The sequence below is a fragment of the Dipteris shenzhenensis genome, chromosome 5, assembly GCF_047967505.1.
Source record: "Dipteris shenzhenensis isolate YYH24624 ecotype China chromosome 5, Dip_SZ_1.0, whole genome shotgun sequence".
NCBI lineage: Eukaryota > Viridiplantae > Streptophyta > Polypodiopsida > Gleicheniales > Dipteridaceae > Dipteris > Dipteris shenzhenensis.
Genome location: NC_141600.1, coordinates 44,954,907 through 44,973,071, shown reverse-complemented (window position 1 = coordinate 44,973,071; position 18,165 = coordinate 44,954,907). Strand labels below are relative to the sequence as shown.

At 40.2% G+C, this 18,165-nt stretch overlaps 2 protein-coding genes and 2 pseudogenes across 2 annotated transcripts; 1 reads left to right on the top strand and 3 right to left on the bottom strand.

Annotated features, from left to right (window-relative positions):
• Positions 1 to 383: 383 nt before the first annotated feature.
• LOC147902082 (uncharacterized) lies at positions 384 to 4,281 on the bottom strand (annotated as a pseudogene).
• A 73-nt stretch (positions 4,282 to 4,354) lies between these two features.
• LOC147902081 (uncharacterized) lies at positions 4,355 to 6,018 on the bottom strand (annotated as a pseudogene).
• Positions 6,019 to 6,160: 142 nt separating this feature from the next.
• LOC147902080 (uncharacterized) lies at positions 6,161 to 6,966 on the bottom strand. The gene is made up of 3 exons (XM_087374416.1): positions 6,543 to 6,966; positions 6,404 to 6,448; positions 6,161 to 6,255 (listed from the first exon to the last, which is right to left on the bottom strand). The coding sequence occupies exons 1-3, from the start codon at positions 6,964 to 6,966 to the stop codon at positions 6,161 to 6,163; spliced, it is 564 nt and encodes a 187-aa protein (XP_087230542.1).
• A 1,187-nt stretch (positions 6,967 to 8,153) lies between these two features.
• Positions 8,154 to 8,766, top strand: LOC147902079 (ubiquitin-conjugating enzyme E2 2-like). Its single transcript, XM_087374415.1, has 3 exons — positions 8,154 to 8,214; positions 8,372 to 8,460; positions 8,640 to 8,766. The coding sequence occupies exons 1-3, from the start codon at positions 8,154 to 8,156 to the stop codon at positions 8,763 to 8,765; spliced, it is 276 nt and encodes a 91-aa protein (XP_087230541.1). The 3' UTR covers position 8,766.
• The last annotated feature ends 9,399 nt before the right edge of the window (positions 8,767 to 18,165 follow it).

Below are 18,165 nucleotides of genomic sequence, written 5' to 3'. Positions count from 1 at the left end.
CCATCGTGAAGCATCGAAGTGGCTACGGATAATAGATGGGAAACTCTTTGGAATTGCACGTCTCATAGTCATGTACTGCACATCTCTCTATAGCCTCGACCTATCTAGAAATAGATTGACCGAGGGGTTTCCTGTAGAGCTTGGTAAGCTCAATCAATTGCAAAAGCTTTACTAGGTCGATGGAGAGCATAGCTAGGTTGCATGGCTCATACCCGGGGGATTCACTCTTCATTAAAGGGGGACGTCACCTGTGTGCATGAACTTCAAGGCAAACCCCTATTTAAGATCCATGTAGGATTATAAAACACCCCTATTTAAGCTTATAAGGTACAAGAAAAAGTCTAGTGTGCTCCCCCCCTTTCCTTAAACCTACGTCAAGACGGCTATCCTATTTTGTCAAACAACAAGACTATAAGACAGCTATCATATTTTGTCAAACATCCATCTGTCATCCGCACACCCTCCGCACACTTGTTACCATACATGGTTAGCATGGTAATTCTTGATTCAAGCCTAATAATGATGATAACAGCATTCGTTAAAGTTACATCTATCAAAATAGATGTTCTTGATTCATGCCTAATAGTGATGATAAGAGCACTCATTTGTTGGCATTACATCCATTACATGCTAATCACCTACATCGACATGCTAACCAAGGCAACATTATACCATTTTGCATACGTATTGACTGTACATCTACAAAGAGTAAACATATCCACCGATGTATTTCCATACGTAAAGCTCTTGAAATACTATCAAGATGTCTTTTCAAGTAAGCCTAGCCTCCTTCCTTGCCCAATACATATTCTCCAAGTATGTTGGAGGAACAGATACGAGGTATGATGATCCTTTTAATGGACAAGGCTATAAGTGGCATAGCCTGGGCATCCCTTAATCCCATCTCCTTTAATCCTCAATGGGAGCAACAGGTGTAGCTGGCCTTATCGAAGCTAGCTGCATATCATATGCATTACCTCCTTACAAAGATGTAGTAGAAGCAATAACTAGATCTACAAGACAAGCCTCATCACCTCTAACATAGCCCCATATACTCTTACCAACTAACACATTATTCACTATAAAACTCCACATGGAATACTTGGTTCCATCCAATTTATCCTCCCACGCCAAAACTCAAACGTCTCCCGAATTTAGATTCAGATTTTGATTCTGAACCATCTTAGATGTATGCATAAACTACCCACTGATTCACATGCTATGAATGGTATTGCACCAACAAAATCACATTAACCCACTAGCCAATGCTTGGCTAAACAATGCACAAACCTCACTGAACTTCCAATGCAGACTTGTACTTGCAAAACATGAACTAATTTGAATGTTGTATTGCCAAATACAGAGGTAAACAGCTCTAAATCCTTTCCCATAATTGGCAACAGCCTCAAAACCTGCTCAAAATAGTATAGACAGCAACTACATTCACTATTATTGGGACGGACAAGCTAGAAAGCTGTAGTAGACCCAATATATAGCATATAAGAATGATTACACACTAACATAAACAAGTTTCTTCTCCCTTAAAAAACAAACACTAGAATGAGAAAGCTGAAAAGCATCTTGGAAGTTTAATAGGCCAAAACTTCAAACACGTCTCTCGAATTTAGATTCAGATTTTGATTCTGAACCATCTTAGATGTATGCATAAACTGCCCACTGATTCACATGCTGTGAATGGTATTGCACCAACAAAATCACATTAACCCACTAGCCAATGCTTGGCTAAACAATGCACAAACCTCATTGAACTTCCAATGCAGACCTGTACTTGCAAAACATGAACTAATTTGAATGTTGTATTGCCAAATACAGAGGTAAACAGCTCCAAATCCTTTCCCGTAATTGGCAACAGTCTCAAAACCTGCTCAGAATAGTGTAGACAGCAACTACATTCACTATTATTGGGGCGGACAAGCTAGAAAGCTGTAGTAGACCTAATACATAGTGTATAAGAATGATTACACACTAACATAAACAAGTTTCTTCTCCCTTAAAAAACAAACACTAGAATGAGAAAGCTGAAAAGCATCTTGGAAGTTTAATAGGCCAAAACTTCAAACATGTCTCCCGAATTTAGATTCAGATTTTGATTCTGAACCATCTTAGATGTACGCATAAACTGCCCACTGATTCACATGCTGTGAATGGTATTGCACCAACAAAATCACATTAACCCACTAGCCAATGCTTGGCTAAACAATGCACAAACCTCACTGAACTTCCAATGCAGACCTGAACTTGCAAAACATGAACTAATTTGAATGTTGTATTGCCAAATACAGAGGTAAACAGCTCCAAATCCTTTCCCGTAATTGGCAACAGTCTCAAAACCTGCTCAAAATAGTGTAGACAGCAACTACATTCACTATTATTGGGGCGAACAAGCTAGAAAGCTGTAGTAGACCCAATATATAGCGTATAAGAATGATTACAAACAAGTTTCTTCTCCCTTAAAAAACAAACACTAGAATGAGAAAGCTGAAAAGCATCTTGGAAGTTTAATAGCAGCAAATATGAAGTTACACAAGAGTAACACCTGAACAATCCATGAATCTAAACCAAAATTTGATAGAGTAGAAAACATAAAATGCATCTTGAATGTTTACTAGAAAAACTAAAAATTAAACAAGAGTAACACCCGGACAAACCATGTCTACAATCCATGTCTATAATCCATAAGTTTAGCATTGACACATCTATGGGCATCTTCTCATAAATGCTGCATCATGCCACATAGCTTGCCAACAAATTTATCCTGCAAAACAAACATAAGCTCCCTGTCAAGTTACATGCTGCAAACCTAGGATCCCTATGTGATAAGAAGGATTGAAAGCACATTAACAAAAACATATGTTACCTTCATCTACATCAGAGATTGGAGCAGTAGGGCTGCAAATGGACTAGGAAGGAGGGAAGGGAAGGGACGACTTCAAAATGGATAAACTTTACAAAAATTTAAAAAATAGAAAATGTACCTTTTCTGCCTTGAACATATTCATTGAAAAGTTTGTAGTCATTCTCATCAAGATGGTATTTCTTTGTTTGTCGATCATAGTTGAGATTGGCCAAGGCTATTATAGATTCCAAATCCACACATTGGTTGTCAACAAGGTCATATGTGTAGGTCCTAGATCCCTTTGCTTGTTGATACCATGACAAATGAATTTGAACATTCAAAGGCCTATCCAATAGATCAAAGGGGCCTCTTGTCTCTTTTAGACAATTTCCAACCTTTCTCCTCATGCTTACCACCCTTCCAAGGTACCACATGCCGTTTATAGCACCCTTACTAGTATTCCCAGCTTTTCCTTTTCCTCTTGTCTTTTTGTTTGCATTTATTGATGTGCTTTCAAACAATACTGTGCACAATCAGATCCTATACCAAGACATGTTCCTGTATGAATCATTGCCTTCTTCTCCAAAGAAAAATACACTCCACTTTTCACCCTTGTTAATCTATCTTTAGATAGTGTGGGATTTCCATTCAATTGGCTGACAAGTGTGCTTTTAGAAATCGCTTTCCCCATCCACTTCAACAAATGGCGATATTTCACTAGCCACCTTCTCCTCCTCATCAATTAGACAATCAATCACATGACGAAGCTCACTTTCACTAGTAATTTCCTCATCCAGATCACCTCGAACACCACTATCAAAGTGATTATCTTCATCTATAAGTAGAACATCATCCAATGATTCATCTTCATCCACATATTCAAGATTAGGGTTGAAGAGTTCTAAGAGATCTCCCTCCTCCCATGAGTCATTCCAAAAAGTTTCATCGCGCATACCAAGTGTCTCACTTATGGCCTTTGCTTCTAATAATCCCTCTTTCAATGCAGATACCATATGGTTGTCACTACTCACACAAGCATAGTATCCCAGGTTGGCCAAAGGAGTGTCATTCTCCTTTTCCAAAGTAGCCCATATATTTTCTTGTTTAGAATGAGCTGCTGGAAATTTAAGAATTGAACTTGCTTGAAACTCTGCTATTCTATTAAGTGCTCCTGTACTACTCAGCAAATCAAAGCCATCATAGCATCTTTCATTCCGAACCATTCCACCCACCTTGCTGAAAAAATTCTCACATGCATCCGATCCCGTGCAAGAAAGGGGTACGTGCAAGTGAGGATGCTTTTCCCTAAAAGTTTTTATCAAGAGAACCACAAAGTGACATGATAACTGAATGTCAATGAATGTTTCTCTACTGATAAAGTTTTGCTTTAAAGAGTATGCATCATGTTTAGTGATCCACATGCGCCAAATCCTACATATAGAAAGAACCATGAGTATTAGCCACATAAACCTTGGAAATATGTTCAAAATCCTTTATTCATATATCACTAATAGCAATGGTAGCAACTTCTACATACCTGAAAAAGAAAGACACCTTTCCTGCAGCTTTCACACGACCATACAAGTCTAAGGTAGGTGATAAGAAAATATCAATGTAAGATGCTACTATTGATAAGTACATACGTGTGCCCAATGTCCGCTCTTGGTGAGCACCATAGCCTTCTTGTAATAACTTCAAACACTTTTGTACTTTCTTTGTAGCAATCCTTTGTGCAGCTCTCTGATTTTGTCTATCCTTCCTCTCAATATCCCCTTCTTGCAAGCCATGTTCATCAACCTTGAATAATTGATATACAATTGCTACATGATTCAAAGTCACAAGCTCTCTACCAAGTACCAACCTCCTAGATGCACTATCCAAAGGATTGATAAGTTTCTTTCCATTATGAATATAGTCTTGATCATGCAAACCACTGATACTCCCATCAAATGTGATGTGTGCTGTAAAGGGCCAACCCTTCCAAGGAATGCACAACCTAGGACCTTGACAAGAAGAGTAATCTTGCAACATCAACTTTCTGCGCCTACTATCCCCATCTGAAGCATGTCCTATCAATGGAGCTACCACGTCCCTTAGAAAAATGTTCCAAGAAAGCTGAATGCTCTCCCACTGTTCTCTGACAAACATGGAATCAAACCTATTACATGTCAATTGCACCAATAGAACTAGCTTTGGCAAGCATTCAAGAAGAGGATTCACTATCAATACCCTTGCATAATGAGCAATCACATTATGTTGAAAAGCATCCACAACTCTAAGATATCCATCTTGACCATCACCAACTTGCACGACAAAGTCTGGAATGCAAGTGTGTTCCAGCTTTTTACCACAAAAGCCAACCAAATTATCATCACGTGCCACCCATCTCACCATTCTTTTCACAACTGTTTCATCCTCAGCTAGAAGAGCTGGCACACTACCCAAGGGTATACCTTTCTTCATCATGTGGCAAGTGTAAACTTCTCTTGCATGTTGAAATATATCCTCTTGTAAACCAGTTCGAAAGAAAAGTGCTTTTCTTGTGGACCTCATTGTGGTGGACATGTGTGGACCTCCAAGGTTAAGTGATAAGAAATTATGCAACCTTGTCCCTCCCCATATCTTGACAGTCTCAAATAATTCCTTTGTTGTATTGGAATATCTCTTCCCTTGACCTACTCTTGAAATGTTTTGTGAAATGTCAACAAAGAAGTTCCACAATGCCTTCTTTCCCTCAAACAGACCTAGCTCATGAGCATTGATTATATCTTGACAAAATTTTCTAACATCTTTCCTCACATGGCTTCCATAGTGCTCTCCCGAAGACTTCTAACCTTCATGCTCAATGCAACAACTTCAGTTCTTGTGAATGCTATCTCCTTCTTCAATACCCGAACCATTGTGGATTTTGTTTTTGCTACTCTCAATAACTCTAAATGAGTCAAATAATCTAACCGTCTACCACCTCCTGTGTCTCTTGATCCACGAGTGTCTAAAGATCGAATTTGTCGATACACTCGCATGCGAAAGTCTCGTTCTTTAGGAATAGTAGCACATGCACCACATTGCAAATTATCAAAGTATGTTCCCTCCAAACATATCCGCTTGTAATCCTTATGACGGAAAGTGCCATTAATTTCAATGAACTCTGTTGTCCCCATCATAATTGTTGCCTTAGTGGCTAGCTCATTGTGCCATTTGCCACCTCCCTTACTATCATCCAAAAAGGGCTTCAAGTCAACCACATTCCCATCATAGTTATATGACCCTTGCCAAAAACCCCAACACAAGGTTGCAAGCAAGCTACTCTCTGTGAGCAAAGAAGGAATCTGTTAAGTTTAAGGTTGACTTGATGGAGAGAGAGCCAAAAGCCATATGACTAGCCACACCTAACATCTCTATAAATAAACAGAAATAGTGATTGAAAATAGAAGCTTGAAAATTTGTCTAATGGAGAGAGAGCCAAAAGCCATATGACTAGCTACACCTAACATCTCTATAAAAAATCAGAAATAATGATTGAAAATAGAAGCATATGAGAAATACCTGATGGCTTTCGTGATGCATTGGCAGTTTGCAAGGTGTCATTATCTATAAGAAAACATTACAATAGAGCATAAGAAAAAATGTTCACTTGGAAAATACAAAGCTGATGGAAAACACAGCTAGAACATGTGAGTTTTACCTTTAGTAGAACATTTCTTGAAAAAACCACTTAGATCTCTTTGCTTCTTATCTATAATTGTCACCTTGGATGGGCGACCACCAGCCCTCTTCACTTGATTACTAGAATCAATGCCACTAGCCTTTGTGATATGTAGCTTGGATTTCATATGCTCAATCATGCATTGTCGTAGAGATCCTGTCTTTGGAAATAGTGGTATCCACTTGTTATCTAGCATGCAGCTTATATAGACTTTTGATAGAGTGCTATAATCTCCAATAGTCTCTTTTACTAGTTGAAACACCACATTACTCTCACTTGCAAAGGTTGAAACCTCCAACATTGCTTCATTTACTTTTTCTTTTCCTAATTCCATAATGTCATCCAATGAATCAAGGCTGTCTTTTCTATGGCTCTCTTGCTCACATAACCCAATAATCCTCATATGGGATGCTGAGTTGATGTGTGAGTGTGTGTAGTTATACAAAGTGTCAGGACCCCCTTGACCATAAGAGCAATCACACTCCTCACACCAAATATGAAACAATGCTTTACCATCCTTGTCCTTTGACATGAGCTCAAATCTATCATGTCGGCCTTTTGCTCTTAACTTTTCTTTGGCTATCTTAATCTCCCTCTGCCATTTTTTGACCTCAGATGGTGTTGCAAGGTGACTCTTCAATCGATTCTTAGAAACACTACCACACGTAGTCGAATCATCCACCATATTGTACCTCTCACACCCTTGAGCAAGATCATGCATACATAAATCTAGAGACACTGTACACTTTGGCTGCATTTTATTGCTATCTCCAACTGAGTCCACTTTTTGGCGTTTGCCTTGTGTATCATATTCGCTTTTCAATTGGATGGTTACTTCTGCAACATCAACTATCCATCTCTCCTCTTGCTTGGCCCCTATTGGAATTTTCCTAGATCCTCCCAAAAATATAAACTCATCTATGATGAGATTATCAAGGATGATCTCTTCTCTCAAGTCCTTGTAGGTACCACCGGTTTTAAGATGAACATATCCCAACACATGATTTTCAGCCACACCCTCATCTAACACAATCACAATATCATGCCTCTCCATGCTCCTATAAAAGGGCTAGATAACAAAAAAGGTGCCCAATAAGATAATCTCAAATGGACAGAAAAACCTGTTGTAAAGTAAAGAAAATGAGGAGAAAATTACAGCAAAACCATCATTAACATGTTCAAAATGAAGGATGAAATGGACATAAAACCTGGAGCAAAGTATGGAAGAATCAGAGCTGCTTCAAGCCAGCAATCTCCTTTTGAAGCTTATAGCTACTCTAGCAACTAGTAACAAATTACAGCACCTGTAAACAAATTCCAATCAAAAACATGTGAGTTGAAGTAGAAACATAGGCCTTCTCAATGCATTATTTGCAGTAGCAGCAAAACCTATTGTAAAGTAAAGGAATTGAGGAGCACTAAAGGTATATAAATTGATGATGACGATGGGATTAATGAAGGTCACCGCGCAATCAGGGCAGAGTACAAATACAGAAAAGGCTTCTTCTTCTCACTGGCTGTGGTGGAATCTTGTTCTTCTCTTTTGCTTTGGATCTGTGCTCTGCCCAGATCTCATCATTCTTCCTCACCATGTCTACCCCTTCCCGGAAGCGCTACTGGAGATTTGTCTCAAAGATGTTCCATCCAAATAGTAAGCTTTTAACCAGTTACCTTATATGTATCTCGCCTATGGGTTACAGAGCTAGTGATAAACAGTTTTATAAGAGTGAATTTGCATCCTAACTGCTTTTCCAGTCAGGGAATAAATTCATCACCCTTGAACAATGACTTCTCGCCCTGTGCTGCAGTTTATGCTGATGGAAGCATTTGCTTGGATATATTACAAAATCAGTGGAGTCCAATTTATGATGTGATAGCTATCCTAACATCTATCCAGGTAGGTAACCCATATTTAGCTCCTTCTTGCGGTTGAATGCCAGGAGGGTATTTCTTGTTGCCTAGGGGCTATATCTTACTGCTTTCTGCAAGACTATTTTTTCAAGACTATTTTAATTTCTATAAAGAACACTTCAATGTAAAAATTGTGTTGATGCACTTTCGTGGCTATTTATGCAGTCGTTATTGTGTGATCCAAACCCAAATTCCCCAGCCAACTCGGCTGCTCGCATGTATAGCGAGAACCGTCGAGAGTACAACAGAAGGGTCCGTGAAATTGTTGAGCAAAGCTGGACCACAGAGTAAAGAGTCCTGAGATGCTTGTACGTCTGCTGGACTGTGATCTTGTAGCTTTCGTTCTTTAGTTCAAACCTGTACTCACTGCAACTGGGGAACATTGACTATGGTAATTGGCGATTCTAGTTTATAATGATTAGCTCCTAGATATCAGAAAGTGTCGGCCAACATGTAATCTGCCAATCAATAGTTTCTGGTATGGGCTGTTTTATCAGCAAGCTGTGTATTTTTTTATACATCACTTGCCTCTACAAAGAGACAGAGGACAACTTCAAAAGCATTGTATCTATCTTTTGTATAGTTTTAAGAAAGTTATTATCCCAGTGCAAAACCTATTGTAAAGTAAACCTTATAAAACTTCGTAAGTCAAATAATACATTTATAATAACCTTAACGCACGACTCTTTAGAGACACTACAAACATACACAAAACACCTACGAAACACTTAAAAGAAAGTTACATAACACGACTAAGCATGATGAACAGGAGCCCAAAGTACCTTCAACAGAACCACGGCTAGGTAATTTTACTGTTGGGTTTTGTCGTCGCAAGCTTCGGAGGAGCCCCAGTTTGCAGCCGAACCCATGCTCTTTGTAATCATGCTGCTAGTTGGTATCGCCTCTACCCGCAGCTTTGATCCAAACTAGATCACTGCATACCACTGCATCGAAGCCCTGCCTTTTAATGTATGCTACTTCTTGCCCGTCAAAAATGTCCGGCAAGTGCCTTTGTGGTGTCGCAAGTGTTCTTTGAAGTTGAAATTGCCAGACAACCAACGTACATCAGGCCATACATTTTCCTAACCAAAGAAGCAGCCACCAAAAAAGGGAGACGATATCTCAAAAACCAAACCGAAAGCGAGATTACAAAGGAAAACGAAAAACAAAAAACACACACCATAAATACCAAGAACCAAGCGAACTAAAAAACAAGCATCGAGAAGACCCTTTCAAGCTTTCTCTAGTGATTGAGCATAAGACATGGAGGGAGGCGGGTTACCGTGACATTGAGTCTTAGCTCGAGCCGTGTTACCTAGATTCTACGCTGGTGACGTCCATTCGGAAACATGGAGGGAGGCGGGTGACTGTTAAGAGAAGGATTCGAGCAAGACAAGCGATTGTTGCGAGAGGGCGAGCAAGACTATTCGGAGGGGACGATGATGGAAAGGCAACGGCGGAACGTTCAAGCGGAGGCAGAAGAAAAAGAGGGGAAAAAGATAGGGCAATAAGATAGGGCAAAAGTGGAAACCCATTTTCCCTCGCTTCCCCATTTCCCCCATCCAATTTTGGGGATAAAATTTGCTCCCAATTTGCTCCATTTCACCATGGTTAAGAAAACACTCGAGAGTTACTAGAGCTAGTGGGGATCCATCCAAGCTTCCAAGTACTGGAATGAGACTATCGATTCTGTGTGGCCGAAACGAGAATCCTGCCACGTGCATGAGCCAGTTTGGTGAGATCTTTGAGAGCTACAACTCTTATAACCTCTTGCTTAGGTGGGAACATGGGACCGTATCAAATGCCTTACAAAAGTCTACAAAGCAAGTGTAGACTTTATGGTGCCTCGACTATTGTCTCTTAATGATGGCTTTGTAATTTTGTAATTACTGATCAACTACCTTTGTAATTTTGTAATTATTGATCAACTACCTTTGTAATTTTGTGACCACTGATCAACTACCTTTGTAATTTTCCCAAAAAAATTACTTCATAGTTACAGGTAAGCTATAAGGGACAAGCACACTATAAGCTTGGACCCTATCTATTATGGACATTTGGGGCTCATTTTGGGGCCCCGAAATAATTTCACTTGAGTATTCTCTCAAAAAGGTAGGCATGGATAATATTTGGCAAATTAGCTCAAAACTTGTCAAGCTTGGCATACTTAGATGCTACTCTTTGAGATGTTTCCGATGGTGGCCATCATGTGTGCACATACTTGGGAGGGCAATTAATTTCTACTTTTGTTGGCAAGCCAACTAACCTAATTACTTTATAACATCTTTTCCAAGCCCAAATCTATCATGGTTTCCTTAGTTATTAAGTTCACTGCCACTGATCCATAGAGAGTGATTTAATGATATATTTATTTTATATTATGAAAGACTGTTTATATCATGACTTACAAGATTGGATATCAAGTTCCTTAATTTGAACCACCCTTAAAACCCATTTCTTGGATCTACAACATTGGGACTCCATGCCCACTCCATGTAGCCTTCCATTACTCCATTTTTTATTTAATCCTCTAATAGATAGTCTGATTGGGCAATTTTGCAAAGTGTGCAAAGCAAAGTGTACTAGAAAGATAGAGTGAATATTTACAAATGCCAAAAGAGAATAAGGACAACTTAGGAGAACCAGCTTGTGGTCAAAATCAAAGAGTGAAAGAGTGAGAGGGTATAGGTGTGGGTGTGGTGGTGTTCATGTGGCCATGTTATGCTTAATTTGTTTGTAGGAATGCATTACTATGGAACATTTCTTACACCTTTTTCCATAGCCTTTTCTCTTATTTTCTCTAAACGTTAGCCCCTTTAATTAGCCACGATTAGTTCTTTGATTACCATAATTAACAATAAGAATCACCATCAATGAAGGAGACCTAGTGTTAGTTTTGGGCTTAGTTCATGAACACCCAGTGACTGACTTATCAAATGAGTATTTGTGTGTCATTTCTACATTGGGTCTACATCTAGGGTAAAGATTAGTCCCCCCCCCCCCCCTCTTCCCACCCCCCTAACTTAAATTTAAGATTGGCCAAAACATAAAAGGGCCCCCACCCCTAATGTATAAGCTTATGCATCATTTGCAAAAAACCCCCCTAGTGTACACTCACGTGGTATCGTAAGGTTCCCCTTCTGAATCCCCTGGGGGCTCATAGCGGGCTAGCAATGGAGAGAAGATGGTCTTGGAGGAGATGCACTAGGGTCGAGTCATTGCTTCTTGCCTTTGGAGGCTTGTAGAAGCCGCCTTGAAGGTTCGGAGCTACTGGATGCGCTTGGAGCTAGGACGCTGAGTCGCTATGGATGGAGAGATCCATGGAGCCGTAGAAGAGCTCCGAGTTGCTGCTATCATTTAGAGATGCAGGGGCTTATTTGCCACCTACAACAGAGGCAGCTCGTGGCACCATTTAGATCTGCAGTAGTGAGATGAGGCATCACTGGTCGGCGTGCATGAAGGCTGAGGATGCCTATGCTTAGAGCTGTGATAGAGTTGTGGGAGCTTGCAAATCACGGTTCATGGCCTTGGAGCTAGCCCGTAGCTAAGTGTAGTCCATCGTGGAAGGAGAGGCAAGGCTATTTCGAGTCGCTATGGCCAAGTCTTTGCAAGAGCCTGTGAAAAGCATAGTAGAGTGATGTTGCATCTAAGCATTGCGTTGAAGTCGCGTGAGCATGTTTGAAGAGGTTGCTGGTGAGCTTCTATTACTTTGCAATCCTCAACTGCAGTCAGCTGGCAAAACAAAGAGATTCAAATGGGTCCCTGGCTTCTCTGGTTGCATTTGGAGATGTTCTCTACTGCAAGCTGCTGTAGATAGGAGTCTCTTTAGAGCAAGCCTAGCAAAGTAACTAAATGAACAATAACACGGAGACCTATCTCTCTCTCTCTCTCTCTCAAGGCAACACTCAAGAAGTCTCACAAAGCATTCTCAACTACATCTAAAACTACTCTAGACTTAGCTAACCTGGGCTCTGATACCATGTCAAAAGAATGTAGGATCATGCTAAACCTAGTGCACACAAGATCAGTGGAAAAACTAAGGTGGCTCAAAGCACACTAAATAAGACATGAGAGGAGATAGCAAATCTATCTCTTGCAATGTGTGTACTCAACAATACATGATAGGCTTCTTATATAGAGAGAGCATTTAGAATAGTCAAACCATGTGGGATCCTCTCATCCACATCTCTCCTTGTGGATATCCTCAATCCACATCTCCACATCTTGTAGTCCACATCCTAGGGTGGCTACTTTAATTCTTTCCTATATCATACCTTAGCCCTTTAATCTATGTGCTCATGGCACCACAACTCTCAATAGCAATTGCATTCACTTCAATGTAGCCTTGGCCTCTCTTCCAACTTGGTAAAATAAAATGTGGCTACTATAATATAATGGGCACGGGTCCCTTTTGTGGTTGGACCAATTGGACTTACAAAATCAATACCCTACTTCTCAAAGGGGCTGGTTTGTAACAAGGACTCTTGTCAGAGGCGTGCAATCTCTGCGGTATAGATATTGTTTGGAAGAGATAATAATGCTTAACGAGCTTGGTAGCATTTGCAAAAGGCCACCATAATCCAACTTTCAATACCTTATGGACCGTAAGTTCTCTAGCAAAGTGACCGCTTCCAATGCTCGAATGAGATTTATCCAAATTTCCAAAAAATCATCTTCTCAGACTCATCGGTGCATTATGCCATCCTTACCCAACCAGTAGAGTTGTCTGGCTATTAATTGATATGGGGTTGCATCCTTGCTCAGTTTCTTGGTTCTATCTTTATTGAGGGCCTTGTCATGAGGGAATCCATTGGATAAGAAGTGTCCAATCTCTTGGGCCCATGCTGAAACTAGGTCAAGTAGGAACATTGGGGCATCTGGGAGATCATCTTTGATTCCTATCACCATTTGGAATATGGGACATGTGATCAGTCCATAAAATGCATTTGTCCCTTCCTTATAGCAACTGTGAAATATAACTCTAAAATTTGAGCATCTACCATGTGATGCATCCAGTCATGCATGGCTTATTAACCAGATAAAGGAGATCTGGGTGATCTATAAAGAAGACAAACTTGTTTACCAACAAGTAATGCCTAAATTTTTTAATGGCATATACCAAGGCAAGTCCTTCTTGCTCCTTCTTGGTATAATTAATGTCAACATCATTTAGTTGACGACTTACAAAGTATATCAACTATTCCATGTTGAACTCACCATCATCCTCCATGGCTTTTGGACTGGGATGCTTCTCCTTATATGAGGTCTTAGGGCCTTTGAACCTTGAAGCTTTGCTATTCTGGGGTGGTTTCTCTTCAGCGGGGGGCTTAACCTTGACAAGAGGGGCTTCCTATGCTTTAAGGGATCCAATGGGGGTCTTAATTCTATCCAATCTACCTCCCCAATTAGATGAGAACTTGTGGTGTGCTCTAATAGTACCCACATATCTCAACCAGTGAAGATCCGTCTTCACCTTCCCTACCCCTTGATCATGTGTTGGTGCCTTTAAGATGTTTATCATGTTTAGGGCAACTACAGTCCCTGGCACCTTTGGGTCATAGGCCACCATTTTTGTTCCTGTCTTTTTGACCACGTCTAAGGTTGCTAGGATATACATCAATTTTCGAGAGAATTTGGGTTCTCGTAGTGGAGCATACTAATGTTCATCCTGGCCCTCTCCCATGTCCTTCTTGTTATAGGCTTGGAACACATTAATGGGGGTGGTTCTTTGCATAGTGTCTGACTCGGCTGTCTGACTCGGCTGCAAATAAGTTTTTTGTCATGGGGTGGGCTTTCCATGTTTGTAGGTCAACCCTCACAATGTATTCACCCTTGCATAGATAGATTCTATTAGAAGCCTAGTCATGGACTAGACCTACAGCGTGCATAAAATGTCTCCCTAAGATGACATCATAGCCATCTGGCTGCCCATGGAAATCCATCATAACAAACCAAACACGATAGGTAAGACCAAACGACTTGATCATTTTGTCCTTTAGGAATCCCACTGGCTGTGCTATTGCACAATTGGCTAATTTTATGATCAAGTTGGTGCTTTCCATTTTGGGCTTTCCCCATTTAGCCTAGTACTACTTAGTGACAATGTAAGCACCCACTTAGCCATCTAGTATTGATGTGGCCTTTTTATTTTGGCAAAAATTTAGGATCATAGAATTTGCATCATCACTCTCAAAGTATTGGCCCAACTTGTTGAGCGGTATCTTTAAAAAATATGGATCTTCTACAGGAGCTTCAACTACCTTAGTGGTGAATTCCACCGAGGTGACCATTTATCCATTCATCCAATCATAGTGATCTGTCCAAAGGATGGGGTTCCCTCTTAATAGGCTAATATAGGCATTTTCACCTCTGTGGACAAGAATGCGGTGAGCCCTACCACATCATGAGGTCGATCAATTAGTTCTTGATCTTCAACATATGGTTCTTCAAACCCATAAAAGGACATAGGGTCCTTGTTTGTAGCCTCCTGCCAACTAGGATCTTCTTCAAACTTATTATTGCATAAGAGAAATCATCCCATTGATGTGTTATTTGAGATATCTCATCCACCTTTTCTAGGGTAGGCAAGGGTTTGGGATCTCTTTTTAGGGACTGATGGTTTGAATGGGTGGTGTCCATGCCCTTGTTAGTCTTGAGTTGTTGCTCGAACTTTCTTGACACTCATAAACTAATTATTGTGCCTTAGCAAGGTGTTGGTTCTCTATTGTTGAAGGGTTAGGGTAGTCATTCTAGATGGTTGGGCTTAAGTCCCATCTACATGGATTTGATTCATTTACCCTATTCTTTTCCTCAAGCCATAGTCCAGTAGGATCTAGGGTCCCAAAGATGTGGATGTGGAGACCATAGCAGTCTCTTCATCTGAGCTACTCTGAATGATAACACTGTTCAAGCCCTTTCCCACCTTAATTGCACTTTTGTGGACTTTACCCTTGGATTGAGATGTGGCTGATTTTTCGCATACACTACATAGTATTCTTTTGACTGACAACCGGTGTAAAGAACCATGTTTTTTGCATTTAGGGCATTAGGCCATGATCTTTAATCGAAAAGTACATATTTTTATTAAATCCCTGCAAAATGGAGTCGAGAAGTATACCTTCCTCGATAGAGCAAGTGGAGTAGACTGAAATAGTATTTGGTTTATAGTTTATGGACAGCCATGCTACTATTGGAAGTGGAGAAAAACTGATTCAAATAAAAAATTAGAAAGGAAAAAGGAGAAAGGAAAAGGGAGAAGGCATCGACTCAGTAAGGCAAAAGGGGGAGCCTTTGAGAGCCAACTTTCCTGCTCGTAGTGCCATCTAGAAGTTGCTATTGGGGCCTTTCTTTACTGGCTCACTTCGCTTCTGAGATTGTTCCAAGTTCCAAAGCCTTTGTGTAATCTCCATGGGAGATATCTACACAAGTGTTAGGGGTAACTAGGTACCTATAGTTAACTCTAGTACTAAAAAATATCTCGAGGGGTTGGTTGTTATGGTCAACGCCCTAAAGTAGTTATTTAGTTATATGCATGTAACTACTAAACTCGTGCTAGAGAGTCTTGTGAATAGAATAGAACTCTGAGAATTGGATTGCAATGATGTTTTGTCTATCAATTCTACTATAATCTTTTGCTATAAATTGACAATGATAAATGAACGGAGATCATTTTCTACTTTGTATCTACTGTCTACAATGTATTTTTGAGTTGCAATTTGTTTCGACTTGTATCAGATTGTACTCCGACTCTGTGTTAGAGTTCTTCATGGAAGTATCTACTTAAGATAAAATGTATTTCTAAGTGCTCTGGGTAAAACCAACCTAAACACTTTTGGCGATCCTGTAGTTGGTTTGAATTAAGAAGAGCTTATCCGATGGAAGGAATCAAGGAAGTTTAATACTGTGTCGGGAAGGCATGAGTGACATGGATGAAAGAGATAGCAATTTGATGAGGCAAGAGACCAAGATGAAGAGAAGGAAGGCTTGTATCCCTTAAGGGAATGGGCAAGCAGAAAGTGTGAATCAACTGTTGGTGAAGATCATGATGCAATTGTCAAAGGATAATGATAATGCAAGAAAGACAGATGGGCACAATTGAAGAAGGAAGAAGTTCTTCCTATTCTGGAAGAAGACGATCGAAAGCAAGAAGCCTATGGTCATAAAGTACAGAACAATCTACAAGCAAGCAATGAGAAAGATAGCATGTGAAGAAGACCAAAGTTTTGACTGAAGCTCGATGTAGGATCAGGTGGTGAATGTCGGACACAGGAGAACAGGAGACTCCTTCATGGATCATTACCTTCATGGAGGATCAGGTGTGATCATTACCTTCATGGAGCATCAGGTGGTGAATGTCGGACACAGAAATATAGGAGACTCCTACCCAAAGAGGTCACACTTATTTTACAAGGGCAAGGGTCAGGTCCAAAGTCTCGAGTCAAACCAATACCCAACAACAACAACAAGATGGTGAAAGTAGTGAGGACGTCGACTATGTTTCAAGCAGAGAAGGATCCTCTACGGATTCTACTTAGAGTTCAGAGTATTTAGAAGCAGAGGAAGAAAATCCAAGCCTAACCTCGAAGTCACCATTAGAAGTCTTAATCAGAACGACCTATGGATCGTACATAGCAGCACGAGTTTGTGTTGTAGCCTGGAGAAATTTGTTTGTGTTGTTTGCAGACCATGGTAGTAGGCCATGACCGACTTGCTAGAGCAAATAATTTTGATAACTTAGTGGAAGCTACTCAAAGGGCAAAAAGAAGATCTGGAGCATCAAAGAACAAAGAAAAAAAGGTAAAGAAGAAAAGCCACAATGACTCTGATTCAGAATGAGAAGAAGAGGATGACTTTGACTCCGATAGTGAGGAGAGTGATAGTTTAGAAGATGAGAGTTTTGATAAAGATTCAAATGAGGAAGGAGAAGGAAAGAAGAGGAAGAAAAAAGGAAAAGACAAGAAGCCCAAAACAAAGGGAAAAACCAAGGAAAATGAGTCAAGGAGTCCTAAAGGAGACTCTAAACTTGAGAAGATAATTAAGGAACAACAACTGAAAAGTATAGGAGTAGAATCAAAGAAAGAAAAGGTACCATGTGACTACTGTGGGAAAGATAATCATGATTAAGAAAAGTGTTGGTATAATCCAAGTTATAGGGGGAGGTTACCTCCTCATCTGCAGCTAGCAACACAAGCTACCCAATCAATAGCAATTAATCAAGTGGGAGCACAAGCTAACCCAAGATATAACAATGCAACACCTAGAAGACAACAGAACTAGAACTAGAATATGCAGCAAAGAGAAAATAGTTAAGCATGCACGTATTGTGGGCTTGAGGATGGGCATCATCAAGGTACTCAGTGTGAACTATGGTGCAAACATAGAAATAAAAGAGGCATACCCATTGTGAATTTCACTCACAGACTAAATGCAAACCCTCCACCACAACCACCAGCAGGGGTAAATGTGGTCATTTTGGAGACAGTTGTGGAGGAGTCTAAAGAGATCTTCCGAGAGGAAACTACTAGAGTAGTCACAAAGATTCATGGTCAGCATGATACTGAGTATTTTGAATGTGAGTGTGATTGCTCAGAACGTCAAAAGGAAGCTGAGGTGTCCATGGTTCAGCCAAATGTTAAGGCATTAGTAATTACAAGAGCGGGGGCTAAGGCTTAAATTCAAACAAAACATCCAC

Coding starts and splice junctions, on each gene's coding strand:
- LOC147902080 (XM_087374416.1), bottom strand. CDS start 6,966: ATGAGGATTATTGGGTTATGTGAGCAAGAGAGCCATAGAAAAGACAGC. Junction 6,449..6,542: donor CAAGAAATGTTCTACTAAAG/GTAAAACTCACA, acceptor GTTTTCTTATAG/ATAATGACACCTTGCAAACT. Junction 6,256..6,403: donor TGCATCACGAAAGCCATCAG/GTATTTCTCATA, acceptor GTTTATTTATAG/AGATGTTAGGTGTGGCTAGT.
- LOC147902079 (XM_087374415.1), top strand. CDS start 8,154: ATGTCTACCCCTTCCCGGAAGCGCTACTGGAGATTTGTCTCAAAGATG. Junction 8,215..8,371: donor AAAGATGTTCCATCCAAATA/GTAAGCTTTTAA, acceptor CCTGTGCTGCAG/TTTATGCTGATGGAAGCATT. Junction 8,461..8,639: donor CTATCCTAACATCTATCCAG/GTAGGTAACCCA, acceptor CTATTTATGCAG/TCGTTATTGTGTGATCCAAA.